The 22,070-nt window shown below is 37.2% G+C and overlaps 2 protein-coding genes across 4 annotated transcripts in view; both read left to right on the top strand.

Annotated features, from left to right (window-relative positions):
- Positions 1-12,615, top strand: part of LOC110855722 (ras-GEF domain-containing family member 1B) — a 54,505-nt gene extending 41,890 nt beyond the window's left edge. For both annotated transcript variants that reach the window (XM_022104140.2, XM_022104133.2), the window contains 14 exons: positions 7,386-7,577; positions 8,605-8,639; positions 8,705-8,873; positions 9,007-9,153; positions 9,543-9,665; positions 9,911-10,015; positions 10,095-10,287; positions 10,389-10,411; positions 10,552-10,655; positions 10,732-10,765; positions 10,832-10,915; positions 11,352-11,380; positions 11,464-11,615; positions 11,757-12,615. In XM_022104140.2, coding sequence (XP_021959832.2) covers positions 7,386-7,577; positions 8,605-8,639; positions 8,705-8,873; positions 9,007-9,153; positions 9,543-9,665; positions 9,911-10,015; positions 10,095-10,287; positions 10,389-10,411; positions 10,552-10,655; positions 10,732-10,765; positions 10,832-10,915; positions 11,352-11,380; positions 11,464-11,615; positions 11,757-11,920 — 1,554 coding nt within the window. In that variant the 3' untranslated portion in view covers positions 11,921-12,615. The remainder of the gene's footprint in view (positions 1-7,385; positions 7,578-8,604; positions 8,640-8,704; positions 8,874-9,006; positions 9,154-9,542; positions 9,666-9,910; positions 10,016-10,094; positions 10,288-10,388; positions 10,412-10,551; positions 10,656-10,731; positions 10,766-10,831; positions 10,916-11,351; positions 11,381-11,463; positions 11,616-11,756) is intronic.
- Positions 12,616-19,962: 7,347 nt separating this feature from the next.
- The window catches only part of LOC110841691 (ras-GEF domain-containing family member 1B), a 31,893-nt gene continuing 29,785 nt past the window's right edge, over positions 19,963-22,070 (top strand). For both annotated transcript variants that reach the window (XM_035846990.1, XM_022087380.2), the window contains exon 1: positions 19,963-20,237. The gene's annotated coding sequence lies outside the window, so the exon portion shown is untranslated. The remainder of the gene's footprint in view (positions 20,238-22,070) is intronic.

The raw sequence follows: 22,070 nt of genomic DNA, 5'->3' as shown, positions 1-22,070 counted from the left end.
TGAAATGAAAGCAACAACAAAGTTCGAAAAGATTTAAGTGTCAAAAGTTTGGGGTGACGAAGATCAATGTGCCCCAGCGGTTATGGGTGATTATATGTAACAGCAGCTTTGCTATACTCGTATGACTGATCATCTCGAGACGAGACGGGAGAAGGATCGTCTGTGCAATCAGATTCTGTGTAACGCAGTAAAGGCAGTGTAGCAAAATATGCAAATTCAAATTGTGGTCGAGATTCCAGAGTCTGTATTGAGATTGTGCTTTATTTATGGTCAATTCAGCTGTGAACTGAATAAGAACTAACCTCCGTGGAGAGGTTACACTCTGAACAAGACAATGGTACGAATAATCGATAACGATGAAAGACGTTAATTCGTTAAGTTGGCAGCCAGCAAAGGATCCGCTATATGCAAACTGTGGCAGCATTTTGTACGTTGGATATCTACGTATGCACATATTGCTCCTTCAACAACCTGGTTCATTCTATGAATGAAATGAAGAGATGAAAACGGATCAGACCCAATATTGACTTTCTCACGGCGAGAGGGTTGAATAGATTATGCATTAAACGTTATCGATATCTTTTATCTTCCTGCCTTGCGAAGGAAATCGCTTCAACTTTAACTGGAAGTAATGTATATTATTCAGAGAATGGATACTACGTGCGAGAATGGCTGTGAAAGCCGGCTAAATTGTCCACCCTTCTCCGCCCTTATTGGACAAGATGGACAAGATGATATTATTACCAGCAGAACAGCATCACTAGATTGCTCATCATCACTTTCGATAAAGTGGTGGGTCGAGACAGATGAGACTTATGCTGCTAATGGACATTTTGACTTTGACACGGATAATTTAATGGGGTCTCCTAATGTACTAATTAAATTGAGTCGAGTCATTTTGTGACTAGTCGCTCCGTAGACTCAAAGGTAACCATTGTGCACGCTCAAGAGCTGGGTCTGCCTTTAATTTAATGCGAACCGTTTGTCACTACTCCCATTTGTTGAGAGAAACTAAAAATCAATATTTATGAAATAATTTTTGATATTGTATTTTATTCGTTATTTATGAGTTTAAAATTTCTTGCGAATTTGACTGTCTAGAACGGTGAATGCAATTTCTCTGAGATCAGTGTAATTTTCGATTGTATCGGTTTGGGAACTTATTATGGTCAATTTCATGCGAATTGGGTAAACATTTTCCATAGCATACTCGGCACATGTTATCTTTCCATCCATGACTGGAGCAAATAATGAAGGAAGCATTTTTTTTTCTTTTGGGACGGAGTGGAACGGAGAAAATAGAGGGAGTGGAACCCCGCAGGGTTATCTATTTCTCCGCTTCCTTAAAATATGTGGAAAGTCAAATCCACTTCCAGTTGACATTTTATATCATCATGGCATTGTGTTGTAAATTCACTTATCGACTTTCTCTTCCCGCAGCACGCAACATTTTCAAAAGAAAAACCGAGTTCAAGGATGAATGCTCATTTTTTACGACAGAATAACAATACAAATACATATCGACAACAGTTAGTCAGTGCCATTGTGGAGCATTGTTGTTTTGTAAAGGTTTTCCTTATTGAATTATGTACATTACAACCTAGAAACGAAACATACATATATCTGAGCACATCCACCATGTTGTAGGCACACTTATGTAATATGTTTATACATATACGTACGTTTAGAAAAGCATTTGTGAGACTGAGCTGAATTTGACAACAGATTTATTACGCGATTGTACTCTAAAAGTTTCTGTTTTCAATCATCATTTATTCATTTAACAAAGTTGGTGAGTGTTGGTGATATCCCTTAAAAAATGGCAAAGAAATAAGCTGGGTTTTCTTGAGTTTTGTATGCGATGTAATTAATTGTAAACAATTTTCCCCACTCGAGGTCGACTCAAATTTAAAATACCACACAATCCCAGGAATGAAGGAAAGACGGAGAAAAGAGGAGGTGTCCGATTGGGGCCTTCCATTCCTAAACAAGATTGGACCAACTGCTGAAATGAAATTTGGAAATGAATAAGTGGACGAGTAAGCGGATTTGATTTCATGAGAATTTCCTGTGCTGCAAGGTAGGAGACATTTCAAGTCTGAGTGGGTGACGCTAAGTAGTGCGTTGAGAGGATTCTCGAAACAAAGTTCCGTATGATTCTCCTCTTCGTGGCACATGGCAAGTTATGAGAAAGTGGAAATTAAATGGGGTGCTGGAGGTGGAAGTAATTCTAGACTTGCAAAAGGAGTGTCTAAATGAGAATCAAACTTTCGGAGGGGTAAAATTCCGCTAATTTTTAGCTCGAGTCAATGACATGTTTAATACATATTAAAAGAATGGAGTTTGGGGTTTGTGGTCCTGGCGAAATTATCCAGTCGGAAATTTTTCATTTGCAACTTGAACCCTGCTGAATGAAGGCCTGAATTCTACAAGTCACTAAATCAGGAAAAAGGAGATGAAAGAATTTATTTCTTCCTTTGAAGGGCAAGAAAGACAAACCGAAATTTTACGACATTTACGACCGTGTGGACATGAACTTTTCTGCTCGTTCAACTCAAATAAAAGAAATCCCTCCCGGTATTGCGCTCGTACATGTGTTTTTTATATCGCGGACTTGTGTATCGCAACTTGCGATTAGGTAAAAGTCTTTAGGTAAAAGCGAAATTTCGAATGCTTCGGCTTTAGTTTTAACTAACCTCTGACACATTGCAGTTTATTAGCATGCCTGGTAAGGTTACATAAAATGACAAAGAACAAGGTCTAAAAATTGAACAAGAATATGTTGTATAACTTTGGATAAGTAAAACGCAGTTGTCTTACAGCACCATGGGGTGTTGTAGATCTGCCACTGCACACCTTTCTTGGACAGAACTAGATAGGATATGTACTTTAAAAGTGTTACGAGTCGTAGAACCATCGAATATCTTACATAAGGTCAAAATGAGATACTGTATCCGACATAGTTGAGAATTGGAGCAATTTTCATATCTTGTTAAATTCACCCTTTATGATTTTCAGAACTGTAAGCACGATACAAGAGATAATAAGTTGCATTGAATATTGGGGGATTAATGAACTTCTCAAATTGACTGGGGTGGTCCTGCTGCGCCAAGCTTTGTTTTTATGATCCTCTATTACACGAAATGAGTCGTTTTGTGAGGGAAATTAAATCCGGAATGACTCATCTTATTCGGTTTAGAGAGAAAGAAAATGAGAAAGTAGGTGCAACGACTATACGCACAGACTATGTACCCTACTAGCACATTGCCAGTGCTGATTTTGTACCGATGTGCCCCATTTCTCGGTACCGATTGTATACCGATTTCGTGCTGGTACAGGGAAATCGGTACCTTACCGGTACAGTTTAGGAACAAATTTTGGGTACTGGGACTGTACCTGAAAAACTGTACAAAAATGGTATCGGTACTATGTGTACGGTTCCAATGTACCAAAACTGTGCCGGTAAGGTACCGATTTCTCTGTACCTGCACGAAATCGGTATACAATCGGTACCGAGAAATGGGGCACATCGGCACAAAATCGGCACTGGCAATACGTACCGGAACCGCATAGGTTGTGCTGGTAGGGTATTTACTATATATGCTCCCCTCCATCGTAAGGCCGGCATCTTCTTCATCTTCCGTTCAGTACGGGTCGAAACGAACGAAATGCTCTATAAACATAACCATCTGCATGGACATGTGGGAGAAAGTCTCAGCTAAACTTGTCGTTGCCAGGTAGAGCCATTAAGTGGGTTTGTCAACGACAATGATTTTCATACGTAGTACATACGACTACGATAATAAGGATTATTGGATTAGTCGAAGAAAATATTCTGGGTTGGGATGTATGTGCGTATGTTGACAGAATTAGACCATATTTACACGAAGGGACTGATAAGAATGCATGACTCACTCATTCTCAGATATAAGTGCAACACGGTTAATCCTAATTGTGAAGTCCCTTCCCTAACAATGACTCATCGTCTGCTCAAATTGTGTTCAAAGTTTTTAGAAAACAGTTCAGTTAGTGTTTGACTTTCATCAAGCAAGCAGTTGTAATAACCATGAACGATAAACACATACAATTAAATGATATCATTTGTTACTACGAGAGTCCCGTCGACGAATTAACTTTCACCACGGCCACACCTGACTTCAAGTTTTAATAATCATTCTGCAGTGATACCTTCAGTAAGGTGGCCATTCAACGCCAAAACAGTTCCCATTGAGTTGAATTAAATTTCGGGACACACAATGAAAACGTGATTAAAATAATGGAACCAGAGTTTGGTGACAAAATTGGATTGCCATTTCCTTAACTTTTAGTTCCTGTGAATAATTTGATGTTTGCAAACAATTTTATCATTTCCCGTGTTAACTTTAATTGACTAATCTCCCACAATCGAAATTTAATTAAAAAGGAGAACGTCAGATTTCCTGATCACTTCTTAATTTCCAACCACTTTTCACCGCTACTGCTACACGATCATCACGTCATTCAGACAACCCGTATTGTTCCCTAAAATGAGAGGTGGCCGAAATTTGTTAAAAGCTTTAAGACTTGGTAGAAGTCGGAGGAGAGGTTCTGGAGACTGGTGGAAGTCATCAGGTCGCCGTCACAGGAACTCCAATGATTTGATAATTGTTGGATTCACGGTAAGAGATACTTTGGCTCAAAAATTCTTTAATTTAGATTTTGATGTAAAGATGGCAATTTAGATTTACATGCGTCCCTTGTTAAAAATCTCATACAAAGGAAACCCGGAAATTGACTTCCTCAATTCATTCTCAACCCAGTCCAATTTCCTTCCACTGGTTTGGTTGTTAGTCTTCTCTCTCGTGGAAAGATGAGCCAAAAGACTATTTGCGATTAGATTGCGAATTTCCGTAAAAATTCCAGTAGACTGCTACGTTTGGTTGGTTAACTCCCGTGGTGAATAGCGCATGGTGAATACTCTGGCACAGAATTTTAGTTGGTGAAGGGGAAACAGATTTTACTTTTGAAATGAAAATCATACATCCGAGTGAACCCATGTTAAAGTTGAGAACAAAAATATAAAGAATGTGTGATCATGGGAGCAGTTTACATGTGAAAGTATGACAGGGAATTGGGTTGGCTTGGCTTATTTTTTCCATCATGACATTACAATATAGATTATGGAGTTGGAAACAGGTCATTTCTTTTGGAAATACGTAATACAGATATTCAGCATAAATATAATTAAATTCATATCTAGTTTCTTTTACTTTCGAGTCTACTTGTACTTTCCCAGCTTACGTAAAACAGCATGCAGAACATCCAAGAATTCATACCAAACAGTCAATCTTCTTGGTGTGCACATGCATCTGCGGATACTACCGAGTAGGATTTAAGTACTAGTCACCACCAGAGTTGGGCAAAAGGGAAAACCGGTCTCACATCCTCGTCAGTGTTCCAAGGGTTGTCTGCAGGTGAAATGTGCTGCTTTCTTCGCCCGTTTGCCACATGCAACCACCTTTGTTCGAAGAGGTGAAAGTAGTGAAAGTTCATCAAGACCACGCAGAAGTACGAAATTTGTAACGAGCACTGTGCAAGAATAAACGTTTCTGAATATATTCCTTATCTTTAGTGATTCGAGGCATATTTGGCTGTCGAGGTCTTATTGATCCTTTGTCCTTTTCCGATTGGGTTAAACCTATTGGCTGCAATTACCAACCAAAAACTGTCACTGTAATTGAAAGTCTCATTTGTTATCTCTATTTACTCACAACTTCTCGGCTACTTTTGCTCTCTCTGAAACCATTAAACTTGTATTTTCGTGAAGATTATACATGGAGTATAACTTCCCAAGGAATGCAACGTCTCATTTCTTCCCTGTAAGCAGAGGAAACTTTGTCAAATCAAGTTTAAAGTTTGATCCACTGTAAATCCATCCAGAGTTGTTGATCATGTAAAGTCAAGGAAAGTAAAGTTAGCATGAAAAGTTAGCAAACTTTATATTCTCACATCCCTAAAAACTGACTGTAAATGGGCGTCAAGTTGTCTTTGCCCTTCACGAAGGAGACTGTTCATTTTTGCCCCCAGAACCAATTTTAGCTTTTTACAGGTACATATACATGCTCGTTTATGTAAAAATAATGAAAGTATTACTTTTTTCTTTGGAGTTGTCCCCCTCTTCATTTATTCTCCTTTTTAGCAAATGTAAAATTAATTTGTATTGTAGGAGAGGCAAAGTTTAGGCAGTCTTATAACTTGTAGCAACTTGAAACTATGCATAAATGATGGTGTAAAATCCAACAGGAGTCATTTTGTTGGTGTTTTCCAGCCATTGTGTTTTGCTTAACTCAAAAGTCAAAGGGAATTGTGTGAGTTTTACCTCTCATTCTGTGGTTCTTATTCGAATCCAACGTAGCTGGTTTTTGATGTATGCATGGTGTGCTTTGTGGTACGATTTGTAAAGCTTATAGCCAAAATATTACAGAAATCCCACAAATTCGTAATTAAACTTTGCGGAAACTTATTCGCACTGATAATAGGATCCTAATAAATCATATATCTCGAATTCGGGTATACATAATTCCAGAACTTTCTACTAATACGTGAAAGTTTTCCGGGGTACATATTGTATTTGTTTATGAAATACAGCTATCACTAATAAAACCCATAGCACAACAACACACCAGTGGTGAACATATTTAAGTATGTATTTGTACGTGGCGAATAAATCAACAGAACCAGATTTCTTTGAAGTTTTCAACGTGCTCACCGACATAAACCGTGTGGTGGTCGTGTGAGATTGGGTGTGCAAATTTTATGACTTTTCCATTTCCGATCGAACAGATCAAACTTTGGTTTTGTCCTCATCCGTAAATCCTGCGAATGTTCAAAACTGCAAACGTAAATCTGATAAAACATTTTTGGATCTCTGCAAGTTCTCTGGTTATTTTTTCCATTATAAAGTTCTGGATTTTCCAGTCAGGTCCAAAACAAGCGAATGATATTTTATATGAGAATTATACCAAATTCCATAAAAATTTAAATTATTTGTGAGCACTCCATTATGGAAATGTAAATGATCTCCAACCACAAAACAGTCCAAAGTGCGGTGCGAACTGGATGTGTGGAATTGATTACATGGAAATCTTACATAAATTTATGCAATGTGAATTGATTAACTTGTGACACATGTGATATCAAAAAGTTGTAATGGCTCTGTACTGGTACGTTAGAAGAATTCAGAAAGCGTCCAAAAAGCTGAAGGTATTACTTCCGACGTATGCATAAATATGTAAATACATGTGCATGTGTAACTCGTATGTGGTTATGATTTTTGGGGATGTGCGTAATTAATTATATTAATAAAGTATTATATTTAAACGACTGATTTTTGTGTGTAATTGCAGACGTTGCCACAAACCCCACTGACTGCGAATGGGTCCCTTCCAGCCACCTCCATTCTAACCAACGGATCTCACCCCATTGAAGTGGCGGAGACCATGCACCCCATCGCGGAGGAGAATGGACGCCACCGACCACAAAGCTCGCAATCATCATCCTCCTCCGCGAATGGGAGGACCCCGTGCGATTGGGACAATGTAAGTCGTCAAACTGTTGCCTACTGCTAAGTATCAGGCAGTACCGTAGTCGCTAATAAAAAATGCACTGCAAAAAGCCTCGATGCATTCTATAATCTTATAGGAATTGCGTTAGATAATGGGTCATTTAAAAATTGGACGTAAAATCACTGAAAACAGGCGCATGCATAAACATAGGCGATGGAATAAAGAAATGAGATTGCAGAAACCTCGCCGAATTGGCGTAAATAGGAAATATTGGCACAAGATTTTGGCCAATGATTAAATCATCATAATGATAAAGTGGGTGACATGTTGTAATTTTGTAGCAAGTTGAGTCGAGTGGTTAAGTGGATAAAAGCTTCCTATCTCATTTTAGTGGCATAATACAGTACATTTCTTGAGAAAAGGAGTTTCATGTACATACTTATGTGAGTAAATCGATGCGAGTAGTCACCTGAAATTCAGATTCGCCTGTTAATAATATTTAAAATACAGATAATTTACGTATAAGTATTCGTAGCGCTTGTTTTTTTTAGTTAAAGGTTCATTCACTAAAGTGTCCAAGTGTGCAGCAGAAGCTGTTGAGTGTTAAGCGAAATGCACACGAAAAAGTGGTTTGGGAAAGGAACAACCAGAAGAAAGGTGAATAAGTGCACTTTTTCTGGCTTGTCTGGTTATAATGGTTGTTCCGTTGCTTTATTATGTCATGTGCTAATGATGTTAATGATGTTCGCATTAAGCCATCAAACCCTTGCATAAAATATGATCCAACCAAAAATACACAGTCGATGATGTACAGTGCTTGTACTTAACGATGTCAAATCAAATAAAAAGTTATTAGCAGAAAGGTGGAAGAAGAGTTGAACGCAGATTTTTATTCTCTAGAACGCGAAGAGTAGGTCTTTCAAATTATTTTTAATGATCACCATTCTGTCTCATGACTGATGAATCAATGCGACACAAAATTCGCACGGGATGGCATTTACAACTCAATATATTCATTATTAGATGATGCTTATTCAAATTTTGTGTGTGTATTCTTTAGGCTCTCGTCTACCAAGACACCAATCTCGTCTCTGGGTAATAATCTTAAATCAATTAAGTAATTAAATAAGATGGCCATTTCACCATTCTGATTTCTGCAGGACACTGGACGCCTTAATCCAGCACCTCGTCCCCACACAGTCGTACTATCCCGATCGGGCGTATGTATTTGCATTCCTCCTCTCGTCCAGACTCTATATTCGTCCACACGAGTTGCTTGGCAGAGTGTTTCGACTCGCTATGGTCACCCCAAGCCATTCCCCAAAATACGTGAGTTTAATTAAAAATTTAACACCCTTCTTTAATTGGACTCATGTACGTTCACTATGCCGCGTGTTGTAATTGTGAGAGTTTGTTAAATATTCCTAGTTTGTGATTCTACTCTTGTTTGTGAAATGTGTAGCAATCCCTGAAGGAGGTGAAGATCGTGGGACACATTATCCAACTGATGGGGGAGTGGACCGAACTGTTTCCCTACGACTTTAGGGACGAGCGAATGATGGGTCACGTTCGGACCATTACTCAGAAATGTGTTTGTGTCGACCCATCGGTAAGTTGGTCTTACGTAACATGAATGACGGTGATAATTATGTCTCAACTACTACCAAATTAAAATTAAAGTGTCGTAGTGTGAGCAACATTAGAATTCAGAAGTAGGATTCTAAGCATTTTGTAATTCTAGAATTTGAATGGTTATTCTGAGACATTCAGAGGATTATTATGGAGGAGAAAGTCAAGTGGTGCTTATTCCAACCCACTTATGTACCTACTTGACTCTATTTCGTCTCCTTCGTCATCACCCATTTCACTCGTTGTCCTTACACTTAATTAAATTCGAGTTGATTTATTTATTGATTTGGTCCTGGTTGACATAATGGAGATGAACATTCACTTTGCGAGATAAGATATACCATTTATTTCCTTATTATTCCATCACAGATACGGAAGGAAGTGGGAAACTTGCTCTCGTCCCTTCTTGCTAAGCTCACAGCCTTAGAAAGATATGAGGACTTTCTCCATAGGATCAACACGGAAGCCGCCCTTGGCGAACCTGGCGCTTTGGTAAGAAATTATATCTTAATGATGATGCTTAAAATTGCAACAATGGTATTATGACACCACTCTGCTTTCGGGAATGGGAAAAAACTAGTCAATTTTCGAATCCAGTTTTTCAGTTTAGTTTCAGCTAAGCATGAAAGCAAAAATGTTCAAGTATTATTTGCGATACTTACTACAGCACATATAACTTGGAGTTGAAAATAGTCGCTTTTTATCTGTGCTCATATTCCTTGACTGTTGTTTTGCAGAGCTCTGTGCTGACAATGTGTCCAAGTCCAAGTATGTTAGCACAGCAGTTGACCCACATTGAATTAGAGAGATTGTCAAAGATCGGGCCGGAGGAATTTGTTCAGGTAATTTCTTTCTCATGTTTTAACATTGAAACTTATAAATAACTGAATTTGTTCATTAATATTTTTTTACAATTTGCAGGCCTTTGCTAAAGATAGCTCTCAAGTGGAGTACAAAGATATGAAGAAAACGAGGAACCTGGAGTCTTATGTGCAATGGTTTAATCGACTGAGTTATTACTGTGCATCAGAGATTTGCAAGATGCAAAAGAAGAAGACGAGAATTCGTGTGATTGAGTATTTCATCGAAACTGCTCGAGAATGTTTCAATATTGGTGAGTGATTATAAATTTACCGCATAGAGTAAAATATCCATATTTTGTATGCAATATTCCTGAATGAAAATTAAAATTTTACTGTGTTTGTCTTATTGCAGGAAATTTCAACAGCTTGATGGCGGTAAGTACTATGCATAATTTATTCTTATTTACAACGCTTTCAACAACTTTTATGAAAAATAATAGTTCATGGAAAGCTATGATTTCTACGAAATTCTATGACATGATGGTATTTATCCTTATTGTTGTTCTCTTTATTAGATAATTGCTGGACTAAATATGTCACCGGTGGCACGCATGAAGAAAACTTGGGCGAAAGTCAATCTGTCGCAGTTAGCCGTTCTTGAGCATCAGATGGATCCTAGGTACAACGATCTACAATTAAACTAAATATAATTTCAGTTTGAATACTTATCGAATTTTTATTATTGCTATTTTCAGTTCAAATTTTACTTCATATCGATCCACATTGAAGGTGAGTTATTGTTAATGTCAAATAAATATTTAAACTATCGACTAACCTCTTTGCTGTCTATAAAAGGCCGCCGTTTGGAGATCTGCTGGTGCCACGGACGAACGCCAAAGGATTGTAATTCCCTTCTTTTCCTTGTTGGTGAAAGACCTGGTATGACCAACAATCTAATTCTGCTTTTATATTGTCAAACATACTTTTGAATACTTGAGTACTTTTCAAATACTAGATATGTACTAATCAAATACTAGATAGGCTATATTACATAATTTATCATTTCAATTCCTATAATTCATTATGAAAATCATTTTTGTCGTATAAAACTGCTTGAAGAAGAAAGTGAAAGCAAAACAGAGACTAACAATGATAATAATCCAAGCCTCTCTTTTATGCATAGAACTTTTTCTGCACTTTGAAAATGCAAGGCGGATTGAATTATATATTACAGGCTAAAAAAATCCCCAATTTAATAAGATGATTAATTTTGTAGTAGCTTAAATGTTCATCCTTTACATAGTATTGTAGTGATGAATTTAATTGAAATGTGATACTAAAACATATTTCTTTTCATGTAACCTTCCCTGGACAGTACTTCTTGAACGAAGGATGTGCCTCACAGTAAGTTGATGGTTTATTTATTCAAATCCAACTATTTGGCCATGAGACACAATTTAATATTAATTCGTGTTTTGTTTCATCAGATTGGGAAATGGACACATCAATTTTGACAAATTTTGGCAACTAGCAAAGCAAGTAACCGAGGTTGTAGCGTGGCAGCAAATCCAGTGTCCATTCCCAAAAGTCCAAACAGTCCTAACAGCATTACAAACGGCACCTGTTTTCGGAGAAAGCGGTAATGCAAACCATAATTTGGCACTTGTACAAATCTGCCTATCTAATAATTAATGTATTGGCACACACAACTGCCAAATCCGAGTTCTGTTGAATTTATGACTCCAATCAGTTCATTAATTTGCATGTTTTATCGTTCCAGCTCTGTACTTGTCATCCTTCGAATGCGAGACGGCAGAGAACGCCCAGGAAAAGGAACGCGTGAAATACTTAAAGTCGGACGGCGTCAACAGAATCTCGGGCACACCTCCCAGCACAAAAGAAGCGAAAGGCAGCAAGTCAGAGAAGGAAAAATCTCACAAGTGAATGTCACAAACAAACCACAAATCCAAGTGGCTAATCTACCTCCTACAAATTTTACTTCAATTTATAACCTCTAGAGATACTCTAAATATTTATACATAGCTCCAACTTATAGTACTTACATACATACATCGTAAGTCTTATTACAGTATATATTGTGACTACATAAGATTTCGTAACATTGTCCAATTTAATGATGTCACGGTGCCTTAAAGGGCTTTTTCAACGGGACGACGAATTTTATCTTTTGTTAACGCACTTGCATTTCTAGTTATTACAAAACAATTGATAATCTTTTAAAATCAAAGAGTTAACAATACCAGGAAAACCATAATATGAACACCATTCTAGTCAGTCAATTGAAGAAGGAGAAAACTTTAACTTTGCTGTTCAATTCCATTTAGTGTATCTATTGGTATTTTGATAACATGTATTTTTATCTCCGCCCTTACACCATCATAGATCCACAATATTTAGATATTTCCAAACGTGTATATTTAATACTAAAACTTTGAAACTATCAACTAATTGTTACAAACGATATGTGTTCCTCAATTCACAGATGTAAAAGTATTATGTTCACAGACAGATGAAACATTAATGTAATTTAGTTTAGGATTTACCGCAAGTTTAGATATTAACAAAATGTCTGTTTATTTCGTTCGAAAACAAATAAATCATTTCATAATAAATATGCAGATCTTGAATAATTGTTGTAATGAATTTTTTATATGACTGGACTTTCACTGTTGTTATAGGACTTTCTTACCACTAAACCAACCAACTTATTTGATATTCGGCCAATAATACTTACAAAGTTTGTAAATCCATCTGGCACGATCATACGCAGTGATTTCTTTCATAGATCGATTCAAGCAGATCCAGAACTTGGTTTGGTCATTTAAAAAATGGGCCATAATTACAAAACACCAATTGACGATCTGTGGGCCGTCGTACAAGAAAGAAATGTCCGGATGGAAAAACTTGTTCGGAAAGCTGTAGAAGATATGAAAAGCATGGATGGCGAAAGCAAAACAATGTTCAAAAATACAAGCCCAATCGTATGCCGTCCTATTTACGTAGAATTCTTACATAAACATATGAATATCCGAATCTATACATTGTTATGGAGTAGATGTGAGTGTGGATTTTAAATTAGAGGTTGATTATATAGGTTAGCATAGATGACGAGTTGGCGAAAGTGGCGCATCAGAGGGTGTGTGAAAGAATGACATCGGAGTTGTTTGACAATTCGGAACTTGAAGTACATAAATTTGTGCATATTACATGGTTGATCATTCAATTTATGTGACATATTTTATTACTTTTCTAGACTTTGTGGAGAGTTTTAGTAAGTAATTCCAATCGGGGTCCTCGAAATATACCTTTGACATGGTGGAGAAGCAGGGTGGAGGGACCCTTAAGAGAAAATGGTGACCTGCAAGATCAGTTGCATATGGACTTTGTGCATTATCTAAAATCAAAAAAAGAATTGGGGCCGCGATATGAGTAAAATAATTTGAGATTTTAATTTTAATTCACAAAATATTTCGCTATATGTGCAATTTCATGTAGACAACTCCTAACTGGAAAATTATTCTTTACTCTGAAAATGGCTTCCGAACCAATAGCAAAGAAAATTAATCGTATTCGAACGAGTCTCGTTTTCCGATATATTTGTGATAGAAATTACAATAAATTTCTTCAGCTAACTTTGTACCAGCAGAGTAGTTTTGGCACGGGGTTTCTTACGGAGCAAGGTATGCAGCAGGATGAAATAATTAATCATCTTCAGTCAAGTTGTACATATCAAATGTTATTAATTTCAATTTAAAATTTATGCCATTGTAAATCAAGGTCTCATTAATTTTCTCCTTGAATACGAACCCTTCCAAGTGCAATATTCGAGGACAGCATTTCCAAATGAATACTATGTCATACTTGCAATCAAAAGATTCTTCTTTTTCCTCGATCCTCAAAGGACAGGTAAACTTAGAATTGTTGATATCATGGCTTCCGGATTGATTGATGAGATTCGAGTTGTTGAAGAAAATCAGGTTTCTGAGTACTTCAAGCTCCATAATTATATACTAATTGTTTCCAAAAATGCTAACTTTCTTAATAACGACAGACTGCCTCACTAACCGGTTGGGTTGATTGGTTTTCATTAAAAACCGCAAATAGAATTTACAATCACTTTCAAAGTCTGGATAAAGATTGCAAAGCTATGCTTAATCAACACGATTTCATGAAGTATGTGGAAATCTTGATTATATTTTTATAAAACTGCACATGCAAGTAACAACACCGGTTAATGGACTCGTGTTTAATCCCAAAGGTTTTCTCTTGACCTTCGACGACACAGTTGTGACGACCCTTCAAACCATCATCAAACCCAAATTCAGCTTACTCCTACCTTTGTGGAGAAGCTATTCAGTAGTGTGGCAACACTTAATAATCAAATGGATTTTAAAACTTTTACGGAATTTGTCCTTGCAAACACTTACATCGACCAGCCACAATCACTCGCGTACTTTATGAGGATTATGAATCGCAGCGATAAGGGGTACTTGGACGAATTTGATCTACACTATTATTACAAGGTAGGCCAAACTGAACATAATTTGTCTCCCGGATGATGTAATCTGTTGTATGCATTTACATAGATACGTATTTATGTACGTAATACATTTCTCTCTGCTGCTTGCAGGATATAAAAATGAGATACAATGGTGACCCGGTTGAATTTGATGACGTGAAGCTCGAAATCTTTGACATCGTCAATCCCACTTTTCCAGATCGCATTACTACAAAGGATCTCATAAAATGGTAATAATCATAAAATGTTTGTGTATCAGACCGGCAGCTAGTTTTACGTAGATGTGTGACATTTATTAATAATAAATGAGCCTTGATATTGTTTATTCTCCAAGTGGAAAAGGTCCTGCCATCATCCGAATGCTCTTGTCTGCAAAAGGATTCGAAAATTTTGAGACATTGGATCTCGGTTCTACGGGGATAGTAGTGTAGCTTCTGTTGCTGAATTAAAGGAAATAGATACACTAGTAAATCTGTGAATCGTCAAAGAAAACGACGATAAATCAAACTAAAACATGTTCAATATTTAACAAATAATTAACGATAGATAGTCTTTAAACTCTTTGTTACTAATAATTTGCATGCGTATTATTGTGAATAAAATGTGAGACAGATTTTAAGAAACTAAATTAACTTGTTTATTAGCCAGACAATAATTTCGGTTGCGTTTCTTATTTGCATTATTCACTTTACTGTAGTTTTCGAAGGAATGTTGATGAAGGACTCTAGATTATGACGGCATGGATTTAATATGGGTTACCAAATCCCAAGGAAGACCAAATCCCTGCTTCTCCATCGCTTAGTCCATGATTAGGTTCGATTTTCCATTCATTGGTGAAATACTTTCTCAATATCACGTTTATATGTTTAGCTCGGGATAACTTGCTCCCAAGATCCACTTTATCATATTGAACAATTTGCAGTTTAGTCTGATTGACTCCCGAGCAAAGTGGCCAAAACACAATCTCCATTTTCTTCGTTGGTGCTGAGGTTACAACGCGTACTACAACTTTCGACAAAGTCGTCTCGAGTGTGAACACATTTTTATACTTTTCCAAGCTAAAGATTCCTTCGCTGACAAACAATGCAATGCGACAATACAAAATACTTATGTGAATGAAGTATAAAATGTGCTTCTTTGGTCTTGAGTTTTTCATTTGAAAATTCTTCACCACTTCGAACCTCTTGGTGACAATTGAGGACCGAAAAACAATTACGGATTCTGAAAATCCGTAAGTACTTTTCACGGTATAAGTGCCACTTAGCGTTAATGAGCAAGATTGAGTGTGCAGAATCAAGGCACAAACCTGATTCATTCCAACACTAGAGCGAGCTGTGATTTACTTCCCATCACCAATTTTGTCCAGCAGGAAAGAGAGAAAGAATTTGTGGAGTGGTGATGGTCGTGTGGTAACAAAAGTAAAAATTAGATCACAACTTTTTCCATAAGTGTCTCCTAAGTTGTTGGCTGTGTCTTTGCTGCGAAGGAAGCCAGCCCACCACTCGGTTCATCCAACCATTGTCACGAACTACAACAAGGAGTCGTTTTTCAAGAAAAGTCTTTCTTTTTATCATCTCCACTGGACAACAGCGTGGGCTGAGCGAAGTAGGGCTCGAGCAATGAAGTGTGATATTTTATATGGAATCCTTTATTTCGCTTCACATTTTTAGGAACAGGATTCACATCCAATTGAAAACATAGTTTATGAAAACTCTTACAAGTTTCTAAAAATCACATTAGGATTGAATATACAGAAACGAAGAGTTGATAATCTGCTATCGTCACATCTCTTTATTTCAACGTTATTTCACAGATCCCTTCCAGTTCTTCCGTAATATATTGCACCCCTTTGTTTTGGTCGGACGACTTCCCTTGCGGTTTGCTTGAGGTTGGTACTTAGACTGGAAACCACGAACTTTGCCAAAAGCGGTGTATATACACAAGGATAAAGAAACCTATACGTATTGGTTGGTTGGGTGGGACACTTGAGCAGAATGCAGAATCTTTGGTGTGTGCAAAGAGAAAGCAATTGAGCTCTTGTCTCCAACTCCACCAAGAACTTGGCTCATTTTTAAGATTTAGGAATGAGCTGGCAAACAAGGAACATAAATCATTTTGCTATTTTATGAAGTTTAGGCCCGTCAACTGATTTACTTTACTGCGTTAACAGGGACAAGATGTTTTCATTTTTATGAGATTACTCGCATTAGGATCCTTCACGATAAACACGAGAAAACACATGAAAGAAAAAAAAGTTATTATTTTATGCTTCCCGAATCATAAACTCGTTTTCTGGAGGAATTTAGAGAATTCGAATGAATGAATTGCGTCAGTAATTTGTTTTTACAGACGGACGTAAAATAGTATCGTTTCATAACCTTATTTTATTTCATTTTATGACTACGATAAGGCGAATGCACTTCTTCCCATCCACACATCGGCTATTAATAAAAAATATGACAATGGTTTTAACGTCCTCCTTCTTGGCATTACATGACTGAAGCTTGTTCTCAACTTCTTACTCTAATTTAATCCTAAAAGCTGCTCTAATCTTTTACTGAATGCATGTACCCACCACTTGAGTTAATTTTCTCGAGTTTATGCGCCCACTCTAAACATTATTAGTATTAAAAGAAAGCCGAGCGTCTTAGCATCTCATGGTCTCTCACCTCATCACTTTCACTTTCATACTAATGACTAAGAACGATCTCACTATTTCATGCAAGAAAAAAAATACTCTAAACAAATCTGGTATGCATATTAACGTAGACCAAGGGAAAACCTTTTGCCTTGAGGCTGGATTCATAATTTGGTACAGTAAACAGTACGAGCTCATTCTACGAGCACCTGCGAGTGCTTTAGTTATTTATCCAAGTTTGATCACCACCGTCACAATTTGCATAATAGTTTGCAAATCATTAGAGAACAATACTGAACAAGTGGGAAACGTGGAAAGTGCTCGAGTTAGCATATTTCTTCTTGTAAATCATATCTGGCTTTATCTGATGCATGCAAAATGCAATGAATGTGTATGTGCTAGCTTTCACTCATCTCCTCGTTTGCCTTGAAACATTTACCCACTTTGCTCAGAAAACAAAGGAGATCAAAGTACGAAGAATCAAAGTGAAGGAAGTTGTACGATACTGCACAAATATGTACGCCTGCCCATTATGAGTGAGTACAAAGGCATAAAATCAAAGGATAAAGTGGCAGAGACATATGCTTGATGATGATAACAAGGAGGAGAAAGTGTGTGCAATCCAGAAGATGAAAAGTTGTGTGGAACACACCAAGTTTCAAGAGAACTAAACACTCAAGGTTGGACACTTTTTCGTCACTTTGGCTACTTTTTTAGGGGGATCACATTTCTAGACCTTGCAGGAAGTTGGAAAATATTGTGTAAAAATACAACGATCTCTTTGTTGACCATATTAGTAATCCGCACGTGCAATGTAGTTATTATATTACTTTAATTAATAATACGTAAGAATAATCGATGTACGATCACACGTAACAAGCAAAATGGAACAAAGACCACACGTACTGGCGGGAAGTACAAATGTAGTACGTACACCACACAGAATGAACTCTCCATGAAAGCGTTTCCAGCTCTCTGATTCCCATTCTAACTTATGACCTTATTCTTCTTTTATTCTTCTGACGAAGGAATTTGTGAACAGCAAAGCGCATCACTCACACAAGGAAAGGAAGCCAGATGAACTGAAAAAAACTGCGTTAAACTCCAGCCAGCCAGCTTCAGCGACTCTGCTTCTGCAGACTCTCTTGCTGCATAAAGTAATGAGAGCAAGAAGGCTTTCTTTCTTGGAGTGAAAGCCAAACGGCCTAAATCGCCTTCTTCTTAATGCTAATGCCCCTACTTACACAAATCCACTCTCCATTCGAATCAGCCCAAATGGCTCAAATCTCACCACCTCACCTGGCAGGAGGGGATGTCTGTCACAAAGGAAGCTGGAGCTTTCTAATAAATAAAAGTTGCTACAAAAATCCACGCAACATTGTGTTTTTTTAGTTTCATAAGCGTATAAGTTGCAACGTTGCCTGCTGCGAGAGTGGTGATGGAAATGCTTATAAATCTCCACATTTTCTTTACGTGTGCTTGTAGAAAATATATAAATAAGAAGGTTTGATGGAGGAATTTGTTTCAAAGAAAGTCTCGCATTTTATCCGTATATAAAAAAAAGTACGCAATCAACTCGAATTTTACTCATTTTGTCCTTGAACCAAATAGTGTAAGCATAAAATTACAGAGTGTTTTTCCTTCGTCTGTCAGCGAGAGTATCAAAATATTCAAGAATTCAAATCAAGGCTTTACATGTGTCTGTACACATGTTCTGATATGATAATGCATGTCATATTGTTTCCTTCGTCCTTATAATGAAAGTATGTAGTACTGAAAATGCAGTACGAGTCTGCTACGATAATGATGATGTTCAAGACATGAAAAATAAATTGATGAAAGACTCGTTATTCTGTTTTACATAACACGGTCGCCGGTCCACATTTACACGTAATGACAACATAGAGTTCTTACATACAAACTAGCAGGAATAGCTGACCCTACTATGAACATATTTATATAGGCAACAAAAATTCTCAAAACTTGAAAACAGGAAGTTGATATTATTATTTTCAAAATTCCTAAATTTTCCATTATTAGTTACACAACATTTCTAATTTCGTTCCTTAATCTGCATGCAACTCTGTGTCCGTCTGTCACCTCACCAGTCCTGTTTACAAAATAAGACTCGTTTAATTACCTTTGAGCTGGAAGACACGTTTTATTTTAATTTTATGGGGTGCTGCTAGTGAAAGTTTAGTACCTACAAACGTGGTTTTATAGTTTCTCACTCAGCACTACTAAAAACCTTATTTAATACGTGAGGTCGTGGTAGTGTGGATAGAGCAGCCACAAAACTGCGGCAAGACTTCTAGTCTGGTCCACAGTAGTAGTTACTTTGAAACCTCATAGAAAGTATATTCAGACAAGACAAGAACGTGTGAAGTAAGACATTTTACACTAATTTTGGCCATTTTACCAGAGTTCACATTTCTTGAAGCAATAGTCATGTCCACCGGCTGTGTTGGAGAAACAGACATTTCCCATTGGCTTTCACCACAAAAAAAACATGAAAATGACCATTATGCGTACAAAAAAGCTTGGCAGCCGGCACTCATAGGAAACCCCTTTCATCTTCTTAACCCAGTCACTTGAACAATGAGAAGGCAGAGAAAATAAAGATGAAATGGAAAGTGGAAATGCGTTTGGCTCCAGGGGAGAAATGGATAAAATGAGTGAGATCGAAATCCTCACAAACCTATACGAAACTCCCAAGCACTCGCAGCTCTGGGGTCGTAGTGCAACACTGGTCGGTCGGTCGTGGTGGATGCAACAACGAGATTTCTTGGCAAAACTTTCTCTCTCAGAATCCAGTTGGCTTTAGCGTGTCATCCGGGAAGCATCGCTGGGATGCTGGTGAAAGTGAGAAGAAACGTGTGTGTAAAGTGTATTTCATTGTTTTGTGAGTAAAAACAAACTGAACTGGGATACAAATAACCCTAGTTAATTTGTGCATAACTGCTTACCAAGACCACAAGCGACACTTAATTACTGGCAAATGTGGTCATTGATTGTATAAAATATGATGGCCTTCATGTTTTCCTGTTTCTAAAAGACACACCGAGATTAGTCATCGGCCAAAAGTAAGTTTATATTAATTTATGTATAATTTGCAGTCTCCAACTTTTCCACTCATTTTCAAGTAAAAATAAATAAATTTCGCTGGCTGGAATATGGTGGTTTCCCTGAATAAAGTATATGAGAGAATAGAATTGGGCTACATAAATATTATTTATGTAAAAGAGATCTTCGACCAGGATGTTTTTCTGAACCCACAAACAAGAAAAAATATGTATGTCGAACATGGATTGATATCCGCAGTCGAAAACCAATCCTGAGAACAAGTTGTAGAAAAAGAAATATTAGACCATAGAGATCGGACTGAGAAATCTGGTCGTAGTCGTTTTGTGAGTGATGTTTTCCAAAAGAGACACATCAAATACCGAAAATATTTTGCTGATTAGAAATTAAATTCATTGTTTTGCATACATCTTAATTTGTTGGATTGACAGGAGTGATTTAATCTGCTTCATGATTATTTAAAATTGTGAGATTATGTAAACATCTTATCTAATTAACAATTCCACTACTTAACTGAACTATGGAACTATCGTAGCTATCAAGTGGTTTTAAATTGGTTGCATTAATAAAATATGCTCAAATTTGCGTTGACACACATGTGGTTTGACAGTCAAATTATTCTTCCTATATTGCTTTTCGAGTATCTGTGAATACTATTTTCTTGATCTTGATGCTCGATGACTGCAAACGATATTGGCCACCGAAGTATGATTTAAAAGTGCCAGGTTTTCCTTCCTCGTTGATTTTTTTTGGTTTGTGGAGTTGCGAAAAGCATTGAAAGAGTTGCAGCATGTCAAACCAAAATTGCACTGACGTGAACACACATCGTTGCCTGTTACAAATTCCTTCTCCCAAGACGGAAAGGAGTTTGCACAAACAAATGACATGTTTCTTTCTACGCTCAAGATTTGTGGTTTACTTTCTGCCACAGGTCGTGTGGAGTAGCAACTTTGGTTGGAAGCCTATACAAATGTTGTCTCAAGTTGCAATAAAATTTGTTTTCTTCAAAAATTGCAATAATTTGACTCTCTCTCTCGAGTCAAAATTAATCAAAATGCGTAAACAGGCAAAAGCACATAGTCGTTTGCCAAAACCCTTTTCATTATGGAACGTACGCAGTAATAATCTTCCTTGAATCCCAGAGCTCCTTGACTGCTGTGGTTTGATTTTGTTGTCGAAGGTGGGTTACTTTTTCTGGTGGTTTTTCCTTGAAAGGAGAAAAGGCTTGGACGCAATTGGTTGCATTGGGTCCAATTGGAGAAAAATGTTTTTCTCTTCTTCGCAGCTGGGGAAAGCCAATACCTTTCAGCTGGAATGTTTTCTCACTTTTCACTTCCAAGATCTGGACTCTGGAAATCCTCATGACATAAAGATAAGAAGTGATCCCACACCAACAATGAAAACACTTTACCAAGAAAAAGACGGTTGGAGTAAGTGGAGCAGTAGGAGGAAGTAAAAGTGGGCAAGCAAGAATGTGGGGAAGGCATTTGTGCCCGAAAGTTGCACATATTAACTGCGGGAATGACTTGGAAAGGAAGCAATCAATAAAATGGACAAAACTTTGATGGACTACCGGCATTAAATTTGCTGTCTGTTCTTTGTAAATAAAGTTAATTGAATGTATACGTTTTTTTTAAATTTGTACGAATGGTAACTAAATAAACTAGTAAACGTTCAGTTAAATTACGTTTATTTATTTTTGGAAGATGAATGTGACGAAGAGAAAGTCTGATCTTGCATTATTCGCAAGCCTCATCTTATTTTATGGGTATTAACGCTCTTGTTACTCCACAGGGTCTCTTTAACTACAAAAAATGAGGTTTAATTCTAAAAGT

This window comes from Folsomia candida, unplaced genomic scaffold, assembly GCF_002217175.1.
Source record: "Folsomia candida strain VU population unplaced genomic scaffold, ASM221717v1 Fcan01_Sc001, whole genome shotgun sequence".
Classification (NCBI taxonomy): Eukaryota; Metazoa; Arthropoda; class Collembola; order Entomobryomorpha; family Isotomidae; genus Folsomia; species Folsomia candida.
This window is presented reverse-complemented; position numbering and strand designations above follow the sequence as displayed.